Raw genomic sequence first — 22,064 nt, forward strand, 5'->3', positions numbered from 1 at the left:
TAATACTTGGTGGTATTGGCTCCTGGGTGAGGGCCTTACATGCTAGTTGCACTTCCTCCTCTCTCCACTGTGGAATATCAGAGCTAATTTTGATTCTATTAGGAGTCTAGTTACAGGCTGCTGACCTCACTTGGGGCTAATGGTGCACCAGCAGTGAGGCTCCCCTACTACAAGCTGAATTCACCTAAGAGCTGAAATGACTAAGAGCTGAAATCACTGAGCGTTGTGTTAAGTAGTGGGGGAGCCTGAAGATATATTGTAGAGCAGTTTGTGGGACGGCTGGAGTGCCTTGTGGACAGGCTGGTGGAGCAGTTCATAGGGATGGCGGGAGCTGCTTGTGGGATGCAGAGTGGAGCAGTTTGTGGGCCACGGAGCCAAGCGAAGCAGTTTGTGGGGCAGCTGGTGGAGCAGAGCGAAGGCCTATGGAGCTGTGGGGCAGTCAGCTTCAGATCACGTAAGGTGCCCCTTACCTCTCTTCCCCCCCATCTCCACCCAGGTTGGGAGGTAAAGCTCTGCAGATAAACTTTCGAACTCTGGGGCTGCCCAGAGACTTTTGGGTCATTGGACTTTTGGGACTTTGGGTGATTTGGGGTTGCTGGACTCAAGAACCAAAGGGAAAGAGCATGCCCCAATTTGCTTGGGGTGGTTTTTTTGCTCATGGGTTGTGTTACGAATCCTGTTGGTGGTGTTTCCCCAACATAATGCCACATTGTTTCTCTCTGTTATTAAAAGGCTTTTTGCTACACTCAGACTATGTGCTTGCGAGAGGGGAAGTATTGCCTCTTGGAGGCGCCCAGCGGGGGTGGTACATATTTGTCCCAGGTCACTGGGTGGGGGCTCGAGCAGGTTTGCATTGTGTTATTGGAATGAATCCCCTACATATTCAACCTGGCCTTTGTTGCTGCCAACTCTGACGGGCAGAAGGGTTACATATGTAACACGTGCCGCCCGCTGCCGCAGGACACGCCGTGCAGAGGTGCAGGGGACCCGGTTCTGCCGGCCTGAGCCCAGCTGACAGCGTGCGGGGCGCTCACTGTGCGGGGAGCCGGAACCACGTGCTGGCTGGGGAGCGACCGGCGCCCCGCGGGCTGGGCTCAGGATCAGGCGAAGGCGGCAGGTGCTGCCCCCTCCTGCAGCCTGAGCCCAGCAGCGCCCCCTGCCGGCAGGGCCCGGGTCCTGGTGGGGTGGGGCGCGCCGCAAGGGGTGAGGCCCGCCCCTGCCAGACTCCAGCCCACAAGCACCGCACCCGTGCCTTGAGCCCTCGAGGCCTCAACGGAAACAGCGTCCGGCGCCGGCCAGGCCTGGGGTGCGGGCAGAGGGGAGGCCGCAGGGCGATGGGTGGGGAGGCCGCCGGGGCCAGAGGCACCAAACTACACATGGGCCTGTGGCCACGTTTCCCTACGGCCGGCCCTGAGCTCCTCCTTGCCCCACCAACTCCTGCCCCACGCTCCCCCTCGCCCCGCCAACTCCTGCCCCACGCTCCCCCTCCCTTTGCCCCCGCCCCCTCGGCCCCCCCCCAGCCCTCATCCTTCCATCCCAGCTCCTCGCCCCGCCATCCCCACAGCGCCCCTCTGCCCCTGACACTCTCCCCCCTTCCCTTCACCCCCCACCCCACCGACCCCCCTCAGAGCTCCTCACCAGCACCCGCACACACCCTGGGGACGCCCCCTTCTGTCTTCACCGGCCAGTGCCCGGGGCTCGCCGTGCTGCCCCTCCGACCTCCTGCCCCACGGCACTAACAACAGTGGAGGGGTAAAGCCGATGGGAGACTTCTGCCCCGATCCTCCCTGGTGGGGGGGGGAGGGCTCTACACCACTGCAACAGCGCCCCACTGCATCAAAGCCACTGCCTAGGGGAACCTTTGGGGGGTACAGGACTGTCCCGTCCCGTCCCCCCCGCCCCTCATGGCAGGAGAGTAGTCAGGTAAAAAAGGACGTAGCCAAAGCCGCATAGTGATGGCTGGCTGCCAGGCTGGGGTTTTGAGGCCTTTGGCAACTAGCACCAAGAAATGTGCAAGGGACCTTAAAATTACCTGTGCGCGCACACTGGGAGCTGGGGACACACTGGGGACACAGAGTTTGAGTCCATGCCAGTAGATTCTGTTAACATAAACATGGGTGCCAGTAGCTCTGATGGGACCCAAATGAGCTTGTGGAGTCAATGCAGCTCCAGTTGCTGTTAATAGTACTTGGGTAACTCTCTCCAGAAGAGCCCAGGGTTAATTTTCACATCCGAGATTTAGTTTTATATATTTATTGTTTTTTATTTTCTGTCAAGATCACCCCTCTGTACTCCAACAGGGATCCCAGTGACACCTGATAGGAAAAAATTCAGAGCCATAATCTGCTGCACCAGAAAAGATGGTAGACCAGAATAGAATAATGAAACTCATGGATGATCTGGCCAGAACCAGAAGGGAGTTCAGAGTGGCTGGACATTTTGGGAGCCAGGAAGCTGCCCTGAGAGAAAAGCTCCATCGGGCATTCCCTAGAATACCGCAAGGGTTCCTCACCAAATTCATCCAATGCCACAGGATGTGCCAGTTGCCTCCCAGTCATTTTGAGAAGAAAATTCAAAAGACCTCCCAAGACAAAACCAAACTGTTCTATATCGGCTGCAACCGTGAAATATCTCACTACCTGTGGGAAGCTGAACCACAGTCAAGAAGGTGGCTGGAAATCAAGATGAAGTACAGGAAAGCCTGCACATATTATTGCCATGCAGGAGAGTGGGATGAGACCTGCACTGTAGAGTGACTTATCAGGCAGTACTATGGCATCAATCCCCGGTGCTTCAATGTCAAACGTACCAGAGCAAACCACTCTGGTATCATTTTTCTGTTGATCTACAAATTGAACAGACATTGGGGGGAACCTTGCAGTTACTTTCCACCAGTGACATTGAGTGAGCGTGAAGAAAATGTTTGGGTACTAGAGAGAGAAATCATCTTTAGGATCTGCCAAATGGAAGACAAGAATGAGCTAGTGCAGTTTTTGAAGACTGATTTCTTCCAGGCAATGGGGAAATACCCACATTACCTGCAGTGCCAAGCCAAGACTGAGTTTCATCCCTCTCTATTCCTGCAAAATGTGGAAAAGATCCTCTGTGGGCTAAAGAAATCCGAAGGTTTTCTGGTGGGGATACTGGATGCTGAATTAATATCCCTGCGACCTTACCTGTGGGAGATGGGATCTACCAAACATGAGCTGGAGGCTTGTAAGAAAGTGCACACCTACTTCACTAAGGTAGATGGTACTATTGATGTGAGGAGATTCCTGGAGAAGAAGTGGTGGGATCCTTGCTGCCTTAACAATCGTACCCATTGGTACCAAGGTGAGAGGGTACCCATAGGGTCCTTCTTGTACCTGGTGAAATTTTACATTGGTCGTCCGCCTCTTATGGAAGCTTGCTCACACTGTAAGCATAGGAAATTACAGAAAGAACCCTATGTCTTAGGGCAGAGGAAGGGCCACAGATGAACCAATACGGAAAAGAAGAAACGTCGGAGGAAATACCTGTAATTAAAAATTCGGAATGAATATTCATTGTATATTCTGGACTCCCACCATTGCCTTTGCATACCTTGCCCACTCCTCTGTGACTAACCTCACGAAAGCTCATGCTCAAATAAACTGGTTAGTCTCTAAGGTGCCACAAGTACTCCTTTTCTTTTTGCGAATACAGACTAACACGGCTGTTACTCTGAAACCTAAAGAACTCTGAATGCTATTTTTCAGCTCTTCTGCTTTAGAGGACCAACATTCTGAAGACTCTTCCTACCCTCTCTTGCCAAGAGCCTAAGAGATCCTCACAACCACTTTGAACAAAGGTGCATGAGTCCTGCCATATTCTCTGCTGCTGAACTAGAGTGAACTGAGCTGAACTAGTCCTGCCTGTAATGTCTTGTTGCATCTTACACCCATTTTCCGATACAGGGATCTCTGGTTAACATTTGTCATTCAGCCATACTTCTAATTGTGAGGCCTCAAAGGCATTTAGGCACCTAATTCTCATTAAAATCAATCAGAGTTAGGTGCCTAAATATCTTTGAGGATCTGTGCCAAAGTGCTCAAACAGGATGTTGCTGAAGAGCCCATAACAAAAGAATGCACTTCTTTGCATTTATTGTCCTTTTTCAAATTTAATAAAATAAGCATTCAGAGTGTGACTTGTTGACGCGCTGGTCTATGAGTTTATACACACTGTGTACCCAATAAACAGAGCAACATCAACAGTTTTTATGCTGCCATTTCATATTGGGTGCAGACTAAACATGGAAACTGAATCAGAACTGGCATAGTGAGATGGCTCTACATTGTAAAGGGAGGTCTGTTCTGGGAAATTCTCAGTGGAGGGTTGGGTAGCAACAGTATGGAGCAGCTCGGAAGTGAGGACTGGAAGCAGTATCAGAGGATTCCCTAGGCATTCAGGTCCCTAAGCTTTCATTTTAAAAATAAATTCAGCATGTAGCACTTACAAAGGCAAAGAAAATCAACCTTAAGTAACCAGATACTGTGTAGTGAATCTGCAAACAGCTTGACACTATATCTCTAGTATAAATTTTCCTCATTCACCTCAGTATCAGTGGTAGATAGTTTAAATGTCGGCATTATTAACTGGTACACCACAGCCATTTTCAATCTGCAGCCCTCTCTCCCTCTTTCACACATTCCAGAGTTAAAACAGTTTTTCCAACAAAGGAGACATCGCTTTTAATGATAGAAGCGGGGCTTGAACCTTTTGCCAGTAATAAACTTGTTCCAGGATACAAATGTCCGTGGCTTATCCTAGGGATCAGGCTATGGCAAATCACAAACGTTTGTTTCTTGGAATGAATGTTTGACGAGTGTCCATACTAGCAGATACAAATGTGATAACTACCTCAAATTAATTAGCAGTCAGTTAACTCAAAACTGATGAAACAAGAAATCTTTGGGTAAGGGGAGGGAAGGAGGGCTCAGCCTATGGTATAAAGCACAAACATTTGTAGTGTCCAGATTAGCACGTACAAACTAACTGGCAATCAATTAACGCTCCAGTCAACAATGCCATGGTGAGAACCCCACTTCTGTCCCGCAAATGCTGAGAATAGGGAGGTTGTTGGGATTCCTATCAGGGTGCTTGGTCCTGAACTCTGCTCAGGGGTTCCACTGTTTGTCAGCCGTTGAGTACTTGATGTCTTCATAAATTAGAATCTCCATCCATTCTGTTGCTGGAAAAGAAACAGCTTTTGCTTCCCCATCCCAGAACCAGCTAATTGTTGTGGAAATCCCAAACTCTCTTTTCACAGCCTCTTGGGGGCTGCTGTGAAGGGGGTAGGTGGGAAGAGTCTGTTTCATTGCTGTCCAAAGTGAGTTCTGAATCCTAGCCATGAAACTGACCAGAGTCTTGTTAACATCCCCCTACTGATGCTTGGGAAAGCCAGGAGCTGCAACAGAGACATTTGAGCTGTCTGTCTGCAGTATCAGAAAGAAAGCACTGCATCTGGTCATGTTTGGAAGCTTATTTTATATTCTTAAGGACAAGAAACGTTTTTTTTCCAAATTAAAGCATAAATTCTGCAGAAATTGCTGATTTTTAAGTCTCATCCCCAATTACCAGGACGAGTTTCTGCTCACCAGGGGTGAGTGAATTTTTAAGCCTTAAACTAAAGAATCATACATTTAATGAGAAAAACATTGCTGTAGCCAGCCTGATGCCAATTCCCCCCCAGCAAAGGGGGCATCCTGGGGGTATGCCAGGGGCAGTGACACCAGAGTGGCCTCTTGAGGGTCATTATCCATCAGCACAAGTTAGACCAGTCCCAGAGCTGCTCTGATATGCAATGGAGGCCAGTTGACCCCTATGAGCCCCTAGGATCAGAGTAGGAGGAAAGTGGTGTAAAGCCAGTTTTACCTCCCTCTAGCACACTTGGGGATCCATCCCTTTGCATTTAGATTCAGTAATTTTAAGCTTCATATAACTGTGTTTAGTGTACAAACTGTTGATTTTTACACTACTATTTTCTTTAAAATCTGTTTTATGTGAACAGTAAAGTGCCCTAATTTGTTACCGTTTAATATTTAATGCTAAGATTGTATAATTATGATTGAGTATTTTTTAGAAAGTTACAATTTGAGAGAACAATGTTCAAACAGGAAGACATTATTTGAGTTTGGACTCTCTAGAAAGAGAACTTGCCATGTTCTCTGCTGCTGAACTAGAAATAACATTTGATAAAACCAGCCTAAGAGTCTGATTTAAAAGAAATTGGAAAAGTTTCCAAGCATACGCGCTTTGTCAGTAGAGACCATCTCCCAGAACAAAGGAGATCTCACATGCCTTGCCAATATTAGAGAACATCAAATAACCTAGGAATTTTTTTCAGAGTAGCAGCCGTGTTAGTCTGTATTCGCAAAAAGAAAAGGAGGACTTGTGGCACCTTAGAGACTAACTAATTTATTTGAGCATGAGCTTTCGTGAGCTACAGCTCACTTCATCGGATGCATCGGATGAAGTGAGCTGTAGCTCACGAAAGCTCATGCTCAAATAAATTGATTAGTCTCTAAGGTGCCACAAGTCCTCCTGTTCTTCTAGGAATTTTTAGTCACTGTCTATATCCACACACGCATTAGTGTTTCTATCAAGCCAATGAGAACAGTATGAACTCTGAAAAGTCAGTCTCAGGAAGGCTGAGTTGTGTCTCTATGGAGAGAGAAAAGTGCAAGCAAGGCCATATTTAGAGCAATGACCAACTGGTGGTAGCAGCACAGACTAGGAATGGCTTCACAGAGGCACTAAGGAGTGCAACAGATACTGAAGACTTTAAGCAGCTTATGCTACAGAAGACCAAGCCAAAGAAAACATCTGGTGAGTACATGAAACTTTTCATAAACACTATCCAAGGGATAGGTAAACTCACAACCTGAACTGAACTGATTTTAATGAAGGATCTAGAATATTTCCTATAACTGTTTCCTGTCTGCATCTATCAAAGGTAATGCAAAAAGTCTTGCTCCTACATGCAGCCTGGTTTAGGCAGGTTGAAAATCACCCCGTGAAATATAATTAAAATAAAAAGAGGAAGAATGGTCCCATTTGGGTCTGCACAGGCACAGGGGCCCACCCACATGGAGTAACTTGAAGGATCAGGGTCTAAATAAGAACAAGGGATGTCAGGGGTGTGTGTAACGTCATTTTGAGGTATATACGGGATCAGATGCTTAGCCGTAGAGACTTGTGCTCATGTGGACAGGGCTGCGCTGATCATCAGGATCAGGGAGGAATTTCCCTCCTGCAGATCACACTGGCAGGAACCCTAAACATTTTTGGCTCTCCGGAGTATCCAGCAGGGAACCACCATTAAGAGGAAGTGGGCATATCTCACGCAGTCTAATTCCTGCAACAAATGCACGCACCTATATATTTCCATTCTTTTTTAAAAAATCTGTTTTTGATAAGGAATAGCCTATGTTTGGAGACCCATTTAATATGTAGGTCCAACCAGGGAAGGTAAGAAATTAGAAGTTTTGTCATGACTCTGATTGTCCCTGAAGTTACAGGTTTAATCAGACCCCAGATATTAAGGGCCTGTCAACACATAGAGTTATTCTGGAAGAGCTCTTCTGTTTTCAAGTCACAGCCTACCTTATTCCTGAATACTTTTCATGTGTAGACAAGCCCTAATTCAACTTTTGTGTGTACGTATATATACAATATGTAATGCAATCTTTTGGGGGGAATGAAGGGGAGAGGGAATAAGACATTGATACACAGTCTGAGGTCCTTTAAATTTGATATTCTGTAACATAATACTGCTGTTCAGTAATATCCTAGGAAAAAGGAGGGAGCGTGGTCTGGTCACTGGACAAAGAGTCAGCGACTATGGATTCTATTGTCATATCAGCGATTGACTTGCTGTACACTCTCCGGGGCAGGATCTATCTCTTACTATGTGTACATATAGTGCCTAGCCCAGTGGCGTCCCAAGCTCAGCTGGCGTCTCCAGGAGTGCCTGTAATCCAAATAATTTATAATAGCAATAAAGCAGATGCCGGGGGAGGGCGTGGATTAAGGGTAACTTTAACAGGAAAACAAGATGTGCAGAACCCAGACCACTCTCTTCTCTCCTGTCTCTCTCTCTTTGATATGTACACATACAGACCATGCACATAGCATGTTTTCCTCTCTCCCTGAACTACTGTAATACCAAAAAGAAAAGGAGTACTTGTGGCACCTTAGAGACTAACCAATTTATTTGAGCATAAGCTTTCGTGAGCTACAGCTCACTTCATCGGATGCATACTGTGGAAAGTGTAGAAGATCTTATTATATACACACAAAGCATGAAAAAATACCTCCTCCCACCCCACTCTCCTGCTGGTAATAGCTTATCTAAAGTGATCACTCTCCTTACAATGTGAATGATAATCAAGTTGGGCCATTTCCAGCACAAATCCAGGTTTTCTCACACACCCCCCCACACACACACAAACTCAGTCTCCTGCTGGTAATAGCTTATCCAAAGTGACCACTCTCCTTACATTGTGTATGATAATCAAGGTGGGCCATTTCCAGCACAAATCCAGGGTTTAACAAGAACGTCTGGCAGGGGGGAGTGGGGTAGGAAAGAACAAGGGGAAATAGGCTTGAATAGAGACTGGGAGTGGCTAAGTCATTATGCAAGGTAGCCTAAGTTAATTGTATCCAATTTGCAAATGAATTCCAATTCAGCAGTTTCTCGCTGGAGTCTGGATTTGAAGTTTTTTTGTTGTAATATAGCAACTTTCATGTCTGTAATCGCGTGACCAGAGAGATTGAAGTGTTCTCTGACTGGTTTATGAATGTTATAATTCTTGACATCTGATTTGTGTCCATTTACTCTTTTACGTAGAGACTGTCCAGTTTGACCAATGTACATGGCAGAGGGGCATTGCTGGCACATGATGGCATATATCACATTGGTGGATGTGCAGGTGAACGAGCCTCTGACAGTGTGGCTGATGTTATTAGGCCCTGTGATGGTGTCCCCTGAATAGATATGTGGGCACAGTTGGGAACGGGCTTTGTTGCAAGGATAGGTTCCTGGGTTAGTGGTTCTGTTGTGTGGTATGTGGTTGCTGGTGAGTATTTGCTTCAGGTTGCAGGGCTGTCTGTAGGCCAGCACTGGCCTGTCTCCCAAGATTTGTGAGAGTGTTGGGTCATCCTTCAGGATAGGTTGTAGATCCTTAATAATGCGTTGGAGGGGTTTTAGTTGGGGGCTGAAGGTGACGGCTAGTGGCGTTCTGTTATTTTCTTTGTTAGGCCTGTCCTGTAGTAGATGACTTCTGGGAACTCTTCTGGCTCTATCAATCTGTTTCTTCAGTTCCGCAGGTGGGTATTGTAGTTGTAAGAATGCTTGATAGAGATCTTGTAGGTGTTTGTCTCTGTCTGAGGGGTTGGAGCAAATGCGGTTGTAACTTAGAGCTTGGCTGTAGACAATGGATCGTGTGGTGTGGTCAGGGTGAAAGCTGGAGGCATGTAGGTAGGAACAGCGGTCAATAGGTTTCCGGTATAGGGTGGTGTTTATGTGACCATCGTTTATTAGCACTGTAGTGTCCAGGAAGTGGATCTCTTGTGTGGACTGGACCAGGCTGATGGTGGGATGGAAATTGTTGAAATCATGGTGGAATTCCTCAAGGGCTTTCCATCCCACCATCAATCTCAGCCTGGTCTAGTCCACACAGGAGAGTGGGTTGGTGGGGGGGGAGAAAACCTGGATTTGTGCTGGAAATGGCCCAACTTGATTATCATACACATTGTAAGGAGAGTGATCACTTTAGATAAGCTATTACCAGCAGGAGAGTGGGGTGGGAGGAGGTATTTTTTCATGCTTTGTGTGTATATAATAAGATCTTCTACACTTTCCACAGTATGCATCCGATGAAGTGAGCTGTAGCTCACGAAAGCTTATGCTCAAATAAATTGGTTAGTCTCTAAGGTGCCACAAGTACTCCTTTTCTTTTTGCGAATACAGACTAACACGACTGTTACTCTGAAATACTGCAATACCATACCTCTTCCATACATAAACATTAACATGAACGTAGGCAGTGCCAATAACTTAGCTGAGGCTCCAGCAGGTTTATGTGGGGGGCAGCATCAGCAAGGTTCTCCCATGTGTTTGAGGAAATACAGCATCTCTCTACAGAAAACTCATGGTTTTAGTTTAATTCCCACCGCATATATGTTGTTTTAATAGATTTATTATTTTCTCCCATTCAGAATTTCTGCAGTATACTCCAGCCAGGATTCCTCAGACAGCAGATCACAGGAATCTATTCAGAGTCAAGACCATGCACTGTTTCCCAGATAGGACAGTGAACCAGGAAACTTGTGTATTGTCTGGCCAGAATCACAAAGAAATTCAAGGCACACGGGCCCTTTGAAAGATGCCTTGAGAGAGCAGCTCCCTTAGGCTACCCCCAGAATACTGCAAGCATTCCTCACTGAATTCAACTAGTGCTTGGGATGTGTCAGTTGTCACCTAGCCAGTTTGAGGAGAAAATACAGAGGACATCCCAGGACAAAACTGAATTTTTATATTGGCTGCAACTGTGAGATAACTCCCTACCTGTGCAAAGCTGAACCAAAGTAAAAAAGGTGGCTGGAAATCAAGATGAAGAGTAGAAAAGTCTGCACATATTGCCACACGGGAGGGTGGGATGAGACCTGCACTGCAGAGCGACTTATCAGGCAGTACTGTAGCATCAATCCCCAGTGCCTCAGTGTCAAACATACCAGAGCAAACTCCACTTGTGTCATCTTTATTTGAATCTCTGAATTAAACGGGCAGCAGAGCAGGACCCTAAACTCTTCTACTAGTGGTTCTGGATGAACCCCAGGAAAATGGGAGTTTGCTAGAGAAAGAATGCATCTCTAGTCTCTGCCAAGTGAAGACAAGACTGAGCTACTGCAGTTTTTGAAGACTGATGGGGAAGTACCCACATTACCTGGTTTAGGGCCAGGCCATAACTGAGTTTCATCCTTCTCTATTCCTGCAAAAGGTGGAGAAGATCTTCTGTGGGCTGAAGAGATTGGAAGGTTTCCTAGCAGGGATACTGGATGCTGATTTAATATCCTTGCAACCTTACTTGTGCGAGATCTGCTCTGCCAAATGTGAGCTGAAGGTATGTGAGAAAGTACACACCGGGTACTTCACTAAGGTGGATGGTACCAAAGATGTGAGAAGATTCCTGGAGAAGAAGAAGTGGGATTCTCACTGCCTTAATTGCATCCATTGGTACCAATGTGAGAGGGGTGTCTATAGGCTCCCTCCTGTACAGGGTGAAATGTCACATTGGTAGTTGACCCCCAACAGAAGCGAACCTGTGCTCTTAAGTATTGGGAAGTCCAGAGAGAACCCTGTGTTTCAGGGCAAAGGAAGGGTAACAGCAGAGCCAGTATGAATTGTTTCAGAGTAACAGCCATGTTAGTCTGTATTCGCAAAAAGAAAAGGAGTACTTGATAAATTGGTTAGTCTCTAAGGTGCCACAAGTACTCCTTTTCTTAGTATGAATTGTGGAAGTCTTGAGCTATGGCTTATGATTCAGCCTCCCATGTATTAAGGGCACAAAACAGAGCTGAAGCACGACATCACTCAAAGGTCCATGGCAAAATAATGCAACTTTTTGTAAAATTTTACAGAACGATGGCTTTTAGCTGGAGCATTTGTTAACATGCTGTACCATGCTGTACCATGCACTTCCACACTCCTGCATTTACACTCTAAGGAGGGCAATATCTGCAGCCTTTATGCTGACATCTCACTTTAGATGCAGCATTTCCAAAATGCGGTCCTAAAGACATGCATCGTTTGCCTTACTGCCTCCTGTTCTCTGATTTGTGTATCCTCTCCCAACGTTCCTGGGTGCAGGGGACAATTTCAATAGCCAGCAGCGCTCCCAGAAGAGACAGAAGGAACAACAGAGGAGAAAAGGAATGGAGGATAAGAGAGCTAGAACCATAGCAAGAGATGAGGAATGTCAATGGGTTAGGTGGGAATGGGGACAGCAATTTAAGAGTAGTAAATTAAGAGGATGAAGAGGAGAGGAGTTCAGATGAGCATCAAGACATGCGGAAAGGACAATATTCAATTATGCACAAGAACATTCCTTTGCTAGTAAATATTAAAAGGTTTATTCCTTGTTAGTTCTGTGTTATATTAATGAGTTTACAGAATTCTCAGTGAAAGCTGGTCTACTGACAGTTTGTGTGTGGCAAGCTGGGGTATAAATAGGTAGCACAGTAGCCTGCCCCACACTAAGTGGCCGTGTAGACCCTGCTACTGTGCAGTAAAAGTTCCATAGTGCGCTTTGATTGACTGTTTAAGTCCACTGAATGCATCCAATGAAGTGAGCTGTAGCTCACGAAAGCTTATGCTCAAATACATTGGTTAGTCTCTAAGGTGCCACAAGTCCTCCTTTTCTTTTTGCGAATACAGACTAACACGGCTGCTACTCTGAAACCTGATTCTAAGCAGTTAGTGCACTATAGATACATCCCAGCTTACCACACATTAACTACCTGTGCAGACAAGCCCTGAGTGATTTTTCAATGACAACTGGATTTAAAAATGAAACAAAAAGACTATTTTGCTGTGTGAGGGTCATTGTTTGCAGTTACAAACAGACACTGTTTTTGCAGTAACCATTTGTCTTGTTTGAACGCACTGAGATGCTGTTCAAAGTTTGAGGTTACATGTTTACAAAGCACATTTTGTACCACATCCTGTGAAATCATTAAAGGTTAAGTCTTTGAAAACCTGCTAGACTGTCATTTCTTTCTGCCAGTGAGCAATGAGTATCATGACCTGTCCCTGTCTGCTTTGTTCTACAATAGCCCCTGCATTTCTCTGCATCTGAAGAGGCATGGGCATTTTCCCTCTGGCTCCGGTATGTCTGAACTGGTCTTATAAAGGGCTGTAAAAGAATACATATCTGATCAGCTGGCAATGATTACTAACATGTGGGGATCATGTATCACTGTATAGGCTGAGTATTTGTAGCCAATTGGCTGCAGACATGTAATAAACTAATTTCTTAAAGCTATTAACATGCTTTCTGGGTGGTGAAGACAACTCAGGCCTTAACACCATACCGTGCATATGAAGTTAGGTGGGAATGTGGTGTGATCATAGAGCTTTGTGTGAGACCATCGTTAATGCTATTTTGGTTAAGAATCTGAGCACCAGAAGTAACCTTTAGAATAGCCTCAGTTAACGGGGAGGGAGGGCATGGATTAAAAAGTCAGAGTGCTCTTGGAGGGAAGGGGGAATAGAGAAGAGGATGTTATGACTAAGGAAGGAGAGTAGGGAACTTCCTGTGGAACAGCTAGGATATGGGCTTGGGGGAGCTGACGTGTTGGGAGGGGTGGGAAGCTGGGAAGAAGGCCAGAAAGGATCAGGTCACTTCCTCAATAGAGACATAGGGAATGGCGTTGGGTCGATTTTCCAGGCATACATTAACGTCTGTCTTGACTTTTGTTCACATGGATTCTGCAGCGCTTCTAGCAGTAGAGAATTCAAAATTTTATTTATTAGCTGCATTGCACTAGTGTCAGTACCCCACTGTGCTGGACAGAACAAAGAGAGAGTCCCTAGCCCAAAAAGTTTACAATCTAATGTGACAAAGCTCTGTCCTTGCCTCCGTGGGTCCCGCGTTTCCTGGCGGATTTCGCTAGCCTCAGGGGCTCACTGTGACCCTCCACGTAACCCTTCTCTCTCTCGAGACAAGGGTCACAGTCTTATAAGCCAGCAAGAGAGGTGAGGAGAAGTTATCCTTCCTTGCACAGTCTCTGTTGTCTCCCAGTCTCAGTGATTAATCAGGGGGCAAGGGTGAGGGGGGGAGCCCGGGCCCACCCTCTACTCCAGGCTCCAGCCCAGGGACCCTAATAGTATCAGCTATGGTAGCTGACCTTTTAGAAACATGACATGTACAATTCCCTGGGCTACTTCCCCCACAGCAGCCCCCACTTCCTCAAGCTACACTTCACCCTTACCTCAGGGCCTCCTTCCTTGTGCCTGATATGGTGTGTACTACTCAGCCTCTCAAACAGCACAACTTCCTCCCACAGCTCCTGACATGCACACCCACCTGACTGGCTGGGAGGCTTTTAACTAGTTTCAGCCAGCCCCTGATTGGCTTCAGGTGTCCCAATCAATCTAGCCTTCTCCCTGCCTTCTGGAAAGTTCTTAATTGACCCCAGGTGTCTTAATTGACCTGGAGCAGCTTCCATTTCACTTAACCTGGTACCAGGGATTTGTTTAGCCTGGAGCTAATATATCTATCTCCCACTACTTTTCTATAGCCTTCTGGCCTTGTCCCATCACACTAAGTAATATTTGACCTGTGCCTGCAGGTACAGTATTGTCACTGAAATGAAATTACCTATTGCATGGAAGATGGCAGCCAAGCAGACCACTACTGAATAACTTGGCTATAGATGCAGCAGCAAGTCCCTAACTCTTTCAAAAACTGCCACGGGGTCCAAACAGAAGGAAGAGAACCTCAGCTTTTAAGGTATCACCTGTGTGACCCACACAGCCTGAACAGTATAGACCCCAGGATAAAAGCATAAGTTGACTCCAATACTATGGAAGCTGTAGTAACAAGATCGCCAAGGTATATTAAACCAGGTGCTTAGACGCGCCCTCCCAAGACTGTTGTGATGCTTCCTCAGTTAGCTGGGAAAGCACTTTGAGAGCGAGGGATTAAAAGTGCTATATAACTGCCAAGTATAATTTACAAGTATTTTGCCTCCTCATTTAGTTAGGTTGGCACTCACCAGAAATGGCCCATCTAGGATATTCTCTTGAACCATTTCATCTGTGTATCCATGGTGTTGGAGCTCTGCCAGGTACTGTGGAGTCCCCCCTACTTTCTCTTGAAGGGATTTCGCACAGATCACTGCTTCAAATTTGGTCTTCTGGGCAGCTCTGTGAGCCACCAGCCAGTGACCGGCCCCTGGCATAAGGAAGTACAAGATTGGAATAGACATCAAAGTAAGCAAACAACCCTTAGAATGTGTTTGTGCAGCACCAACAGTGTGCTAGGCACTTCGGCATTTGATCTGATGTAAAACATGGCTAAATCACTGTTTTTTAAAAATGACCTCTCTGTAAAATATTTGTGTATAAAATAATTAATCGGGGGCAACTCGATCATCAGTTAAGGACAGAAATATCAAGCCTGTTGCCAGAGACACAGAAAAGCAGAATTTTACCACTGTTTTTAAGTAAATCCTGGATTTTTTCTGTAATTTCTAAGTATTTCATGGATATCAACTCAGCCAAAACAATCCCACAAAATATATAGGACATAGCTAAAGACAATGACAGGGGACAGATGCTGCTCCCTGGATCTCTGGCTGCAGCAGTACTGTTCCTGTCCTACCCAGTCATCAGGCTGTGATTCCTATTGAAATTCTCATTAAAATGAAGCCCTAGAGATTATACAACTGTCCACTTTGTATCAGGTGAAGTTTTGGAACATTTTCAGGTACATTTAAACATAGTTTTAGAATGTACTTGTTTACATTACAAATTCTGATTATTATTGTGTGTCTTCCTATAGCATCTGGGAGCTCCAGTCCTGGACCAGGACTCTGTTATGCTAGAAGCTGTACAAATGCAAAACAAAAAGATGGCCCCTGCCCAAAATACTTTACAGTCCAGGGGCTAGAACAGGGGTGGGAAAACTACAGCCCGTGGTCTGGATCCGGCCCCTGAGTGCTTTGGATCCGGGCTGCGGGATTGCCACCCTCTGTGGCGCTGCGGGCCCTGCACCACGTCCCTGCGGCCCCTGAGGGAGGGGGGGCAGAGGGCTCCACGCACTACTCTTGCCTGTGGATACCTCCCTCGAAGCTCCCATTAGCCAGGAACAGGGAACCGTGGCCAATGGGAGCTTCGGGGGAGGTACCCACAGGTGAGGACAGCGCACGGAGCCCTCTGCCCCACCCCTACCCCAAGGGCCGCAAGGACGTGATGCCAGCCGCTTCCCGGAGTGGTGCGGGGCTGGGGCAGGCAGGCAGGGAGCCGGCCCTAGCCCCAGTGCGTGCCGCTGCCACCCCAGAGCTGCTACAGGTAAGCAGCGCCAGCCCAGAGCCCACATCCTGAACCCCTCCTGCACCCCAACCCCCTGCCCTGAGCCCCCTCCCGCACCCCCTCCTGCACCCCAACCCCCTGCCCCGAGCCCCCGACCCTCCCCGCACTCCTCCTGTACCCCAACCCCCTGCCCTCAGCTCCCTCCCGCACTCCTCCTACACCCCAACCCCCTGCCCTGAGCCCCCTCCTGCACTCCGGACCCTCCCTGCACCACTGCCCGGAGCCCTCTCTCGCACCGTGCACTCCCTCCTGAACCCCAACCCCCTTCCCTGAGCCCCCTCGTAAAGCCCGCACCCCTCCTCTGCCCCAACCCCTTGCCCTGAGCCCCTTCCTGCACACCGCACCCCCTCCCACACCCTGCACTCCCTCCTGCACTCCAACCCCCTGCCCAAGCCCTACATTCATGGACCTGCACGCAATTTCCCCACCCAGATGTGGCCCTCAGACCAAAACGTTTGCCCACTGCTGGGCTAGAATGTGTTATGAAGGTACAGCCCTTAGTAGCAGGAGGTGCAGATTTGCACCACCCCAAAGAGAGTCTGGAGTAGAGCTTTTGACTCAATGGTTGCATCTGCGCTACAGAATTGAACAATTAGTAAATGAATGTGCAAGCCAGTGCCTGTACCAATGGTGCAATGTTTAACTAACCACTCTGCTTCAGGTGCAGCTTTTCTCTGCACATATATACGAGTGCTGTTCTGCACCATTGTAGCTGCATTGTCACCTGGATACTTAACAATAGCCAGCACACTTCCCTGAGGTAGTGGCTCATGGGAGATTTCAAAAGGTGTCAAGGAGGAAAATTAAGGAAGAACCAGTGCCATTTCCAAGTCCTTTTCCCAGCATCACAATTACTTTTCAAAAGCTCCAGCAGAAACCCTTCTGGTTGAGCAAGAAGCAAAAGGTGAGCGTTGTTCTTGGCCTCCATTTGGCTAAAAGGACTTGGAAATGGCTCCATGTCTTGGAACGTTCTGGGACTTTCCCAGGAAATAGAATCATAGAATATCAGGGCTGGAAGGACCTCAGGAGGTCATCTAGTGCAACCCCCTGCTCAAAGCAGGACCAATCCCCAGTTTTTTCCCCAGATCCCCTAAATGGCCCCCTCAAGGATTAACTCACAAGCCTGGGTTTAGCAGGCCAATGCTCAAACCACTGAGCTATCCCTCCCTCAACTTCTACAATTTCCTGGGCTCCCACAAGGCCTTTTGAAATCTCCCGGAAGCCACTGCTTCAGGGAGCTGTGCTGGGAGCTGTGAAGAAGAACGAGAAGACAATGCAACTGATATGGCATAGTCTTATGCAAGTGTCGGTGCAAGGCAAAACTTAAAAGGGCATGAATAGTGTGTACACAATACACCATTAGTACTTACCCTTATGATGTCCCATCTGTTCATTACCAATGATCAGTTCCCTGGTGCAGACATAGTCTTAATTTGTTGTGTTCACACATGACTCTAGACTAAGTTTGTAAGGGCAGGGGCTCTTATTCATTTGGCATAAATGTACAGCATTGTGTACATTTATGACATGCACATGACAGCAAATACATGTGTCATGAAAAATGAGTTATTTTCTTTGGTTTTCCCCTCCCCAGATCATTATAGTGACAGTTACACTTGAGTTATTGTCTGTGATGATAATCTAATTAAAAGTATCACATTTAACCAAATTTAGCCGTGGTGTAAAAGGGTGCAGTTCCCATAAAAGCCATTTATGCCAAGGCTAAATTTGGCCCAGTGACTTTTCGTACATTAAGTGCATGCAGATGTAAGAACTCTTGCACACAAACTGAAGTAAGTGTCTAGAGTTTCTAGTCTGAATGAGACTCATCTCTTAACGCATATATTTTAACATATGGGTGATGGAGACAAATCAAAAGTCCAATTGCCAGATTCCGAGGTGGCGTAAGTCAGCATAACTTCACTGAAAATAATGGAGCCACATTGCTTTATACCAGCTTAGGATCTGGCCCCAAGCCTTTAACAGTTCTATGGAATCTGACATGATATTATACTGTGGGGTGACAAAGTTATTAGCAGTCAAAAAAATGTTACCTTCTTCACTTGTCCGCAAAATGTTTCTGGCAGGGAAGCAGTTGGTTGCATAACTGTTTCCATTGTCCAGTTTATACAGCTTTGTTGTAGCCATCTTGTCTGCAGAGTTACTAAGAAGATCAAGGCACAAATAAACCAGTTTACACTTTCACTACTACTTTTACTTTCACAGCTAATAATATTACTCAAACCACTGTACAAAGATTAGCTAGTAAATCCTCAAAACAATCCTGTGAGTGTACATGGTAGGCATTCCCGACTTTTATATACAAGAGTAAACTGAGATGGAGAGATTACAGCCAAAATTTTCAAACTTGAGTTCCCAAATATAGGCAGCTAAATCCATCTTTAAAATATCGGAACATGTTTGCTTGAGTCAGTATAGAATATGACTCCGATTATTTTTCTGCTTTAACCCTCATCCTCCCTTTTCTTACCCCTTTCAGAGAATCACAGAATCTCAGGGTTGGAAGGGACCTCAGGAGGTATCTAGTCCATCCCCCTGCTCAAAGCAGGACCAGTCCCCCAGTAAATCATCCCAGCCAGGGCTTTGTCAAGCCTGACCTTAAAAACCTCAAAGGAAGGAGATTCCACCACCTCCCTAGGTAACGCATTCCAGTGCTTCACTGAAAAAGTTTTTCCTAATATCCAACCTAAACCTCCCCCACTGCAACTTGAGACCATTACTCCTCGTTCTGTCATCTGCTACCACTGAGAACAGTCTCGATCCATCCTCTTTGGAACCCCCTTTCAGGTAGTTGAAAACAGCTATCAAATCCCCCCTCATTCTTCTCTTCCACAGACTAAAGGATCCCAGTTCCCTCAGCCTTTCCTCATAAGTCATGTGTTCCAGTCCCCTAATCATTTTTGTTGCCCTCTGCTGGATGCTTTCCAATTTTTCCACATCCTTCTTGTAGTGTGGGGCCCAACACTGGACCCAGGACTCCAGATGAGGCCTCACCAATGTCAAATAGAGGGGAATGATCACATCCCTCGATCTGCTGGCAATGCTCCTACTTATACATCCCAAAATACGATTGGCCTTCTTGGCAACAAGGGCACACTGTTGACTCATATCCAGCTTCTTGTCCATTGTAACCCCTAGGTCCTTTTCTTCAGAACTGCTGCCTAGCCACTCGGTCCCTAGTCTGTAGCGGTGCATGGGATTCTTCTGTCCTAAATGCAGGACTCTGCACTTGTCCTTGTTGAACCTCATCAGATTTCTTTTGGCCCAATCCTCTAATTTGCCTGGGTCCCTCTGTATCCTATCCCTACCCTCCAGCATATCTACCACTCCTCCCAGTTTAGTGTCATCTGCAACCTTGCTGAGGGTGCAATCCACGCCATCCTCCAGATCATTAATGATTAATCACTAATCATTTCCTTTGTTATCTTCATGTTCTGAGGCCTTGAGCAAGTCACACAGGCCAACGTTTGAAAATCTGGATGTCAAATATTAAGCACCTAACCAAGTGATTTGATGGAGGAATGATGATGGTCAGTGTGGCTTTGGCATGACAGGGTAAAGTGGTGAGGTAGTGGCATGGGTTACCAATGGAGGACGCAAGGAAGTGGTGAGGTTGGCACCTGGTTGGTGTGGAGGTGCTGACAGGGAACGCGGTGCGAAGCAGTCAGCACGTGGTTGGTGTGGGGGTGCCAACGGGGGACAAGGCATGAAGGAGTTGGCATGGGGCACCAGTGGGAAGATGTGGCATGATGGGGTTGGTGTGGGCTATGAAGGGGGGATGCGACATGATGGAGTCGGCGCGTGGTTGGTTTGGGGTACTGACGGGGAACACAGAGCAACAGGATCGGCAGGTGGTTGGCATGGGGTACCGGTGGGGGACGTGACACGGCGGAGTCGGAACAGCACAGTGGAGTCGGGGAGTGTTTGGCCTGGGATACAAGAGGGGGATGTGGATCAGTAAAGTCTGTGCATGGTTGGTGGGGGGTACCAGAGGGGGACACGGCGCGTGAGTGGGATGGGAGACCAGTGGGAGAGGAGGCGCGTGAGTGGGATGGGAGACCAGTGGGAGAGGAGGCGCGGGGGAGTCGGCGCGCGGTTGGCGCGGGGTACCAGAGGGGGACGCGGCGCATGGGTGGGATGGGAGACCAGTGGGAGAGGAGGCGCGTGAGTGGGATGGGAGACCAGTGGGAGAGGAGGCGCGGGGGAGTCGGCGCGTGGTTGGCGTGGGGTACCAGAGGGGGACGCGGCGCGTGAGTGGGATGGGAGACCAGTGGGAGAGGAGGCGCGTGAGTGGGATGGGAGACCAGTGGGAGAGGAGGCGCGTGAGTGGGATGGGAGACCAGTGGGAGAGGAAGTGCGGGGGAGTTGGCGCGTGGTTGGCATGGGGTACCAGAGGGGGACGCGGCGCATGAGTGGGATGGGAGACCAGTGGGAGAGGAGGCGCGGGGGAGTTGGCACGTGGTTGGCGTGGGGTACCAGAGGGGGACGCGGCGCGTGAGTGGGATGGGAGACCAGTGGGAGAGGAGGCGCGGGGGAGTTGGCGCGTGAGTGGGATGGGAGACCAGTGGGAGAGGAGGCGCGGGGGTGGGATGGGAGACCAGTGGGAGAGGAGGCGCGTGAGTGGGATGGGAGACCAGTGGGAGAGGAGGCGCGGGGGTGGGATGGGAGACCAGTGGGAGAGGAGGCGCGTGAGTGGGATGGGAGACCAGTGGGAGAGGAGGCGCGGGGGAGTCGGCGCGCGGTTGGCGTGGGGTACCAGAGGGGGACGCGGCGCATGAGTGGGATGGGAGACCAGTGGGAGAGGAGGCGCGGGGGACTTGGCGCGTGGCTGGCGTGGGGTACCAGAGAGGGACGCGGCGCGTGGGTGGGATGGGAGACCAGTGGGAGAGGAGGCGCGGGGCAGTCGGCGCGCGGTTGGCGTGGGGTACCAGAGGGGGACGCGGCGCGTGAGTGGGATGGGAGACCAGTGGGAGAGGAGGCGCGTGAGTGGGATGGGAGACCAGTGGGAGAGGAGGCGCGGGGGACTTGGCGCGTGGCTGGCGTGGGGTACCAGAGAGGGACGCGGCGCGTGGGTGGGATGGGAGACCAGTGGGAGAGGAGGCGCGGGGCAGTCAGCGCGCGGTTGGCGTGGGGTACCAGAGGGGGACGCGGCGCGTGAGTGGGATGGGAGACCAGTGGGAGAGGAGGCGCGTGAGTGGGATGGGAGACCAGTGGGAGAGGAGGCGCGTGAGTGGGATGGGAGACCAGAGGGGGACGCGGCGCGTGAGTGGGATGGGAGACCAGTGGGAGAGGAGGCGCGTGAGTGGGATGGGAGACCAGAGGGGGACGCGGCGCGTGAGTGGGATGGGAGACCAGTGGGAGAGGAGGCGCGTGAGTGGGATGGGAGACCAGTGGGAGAGGAGGCGCGGGGGACTTGGCGCGCGGTTGGCGCGGGGTACCAGAGGGGGACGCGGCGCGTGAGTGGGATGGGAGACCAGTGGGAGAGGAGGCGCGTGAGTGGGATGGGAGACCAGTGGGAGAGGAGGCGCGGGGGAGTCGGCACGCGGTTGGCGCGGGGTACCAGAGTGGGACATGGCGCGTGAGTGGGATGGGAGACCAGTGGGAGAGGAAGCGCGGGGGAGTCGGCCCCTGGTTGCCCCGGGGGACGCGGCCTGACGTAGTTGGGAGTCCCCCATGGGGTGAGGCGTTGGAGCCAAGCTAAAATCATAGAGTTCTTGGTCCTCCAATTCCTGGAGAGGCCTTTAGCCTCACTCCCGGGAAGACGCTGCGCGGGGCCCCTCTCACCCCGTCTCTGCCGTGTGGATGCCGCTGATACCTGTGCTTCCCTCGTCATCGCCCTGGGCAGCGTCAGCCCCTGGCGGAGTCTCCGCGCGCCGCCTGTCAGGGCCACCAGGCAGCCGCCATGTTGCCTTCTCCCCGTGCG

The 22,064-nt window shown here is 48.9% G+C and overlaps 1 protein-coding gene across 1 annotated transcript in view; it reads right to left on the minus strand.

Moving 5' to 3' along the window:
• XRRA1 (X-ray radiation resistance associated 1) overlaps positions 1–22,060 on the minus strand; it is a 53,043-nt gene extending 30,983 nt beyond the window's left edge. The window contains exons 1-3 of the mRNA XM_077835688.1: positions 21,957–22,060; positions 18,175–18,284; positions 14,803–14,981 (exon numbers count right to left, since the gene is read on the minus strand). Coding sequence (XP_077691814.1) covers positions 14,803–14,981; positions 18,175–18,268 — 273 coding nt within the window. The 5' untranslated portion in view covers positions 18,269–18,284; positions 21,957–22,060. The remainder of the gene's footprint in view (positions 1–14,802; positions 14,982–18,174; positions 18,285–21,956) is intronic.
• Positions 22,061–22,064: the final 4 nt, after the last annotated feature.

Source organism: Eretmochelys imbricata, chromosome 1, assembly GCF_965152235.1.
Source record: "Eretmochelys imbricata isolate rEreImb1 chromosome 1, rEreImb1.hap1, whole genome shotgun sequence".
Taxonomy (NCBI): domain Eukaryota; kingdom Metazoa; phylum Chordata; order Testudines; family Cheloniidae; genus Eretmochelys; species Eretmochelys imbricata.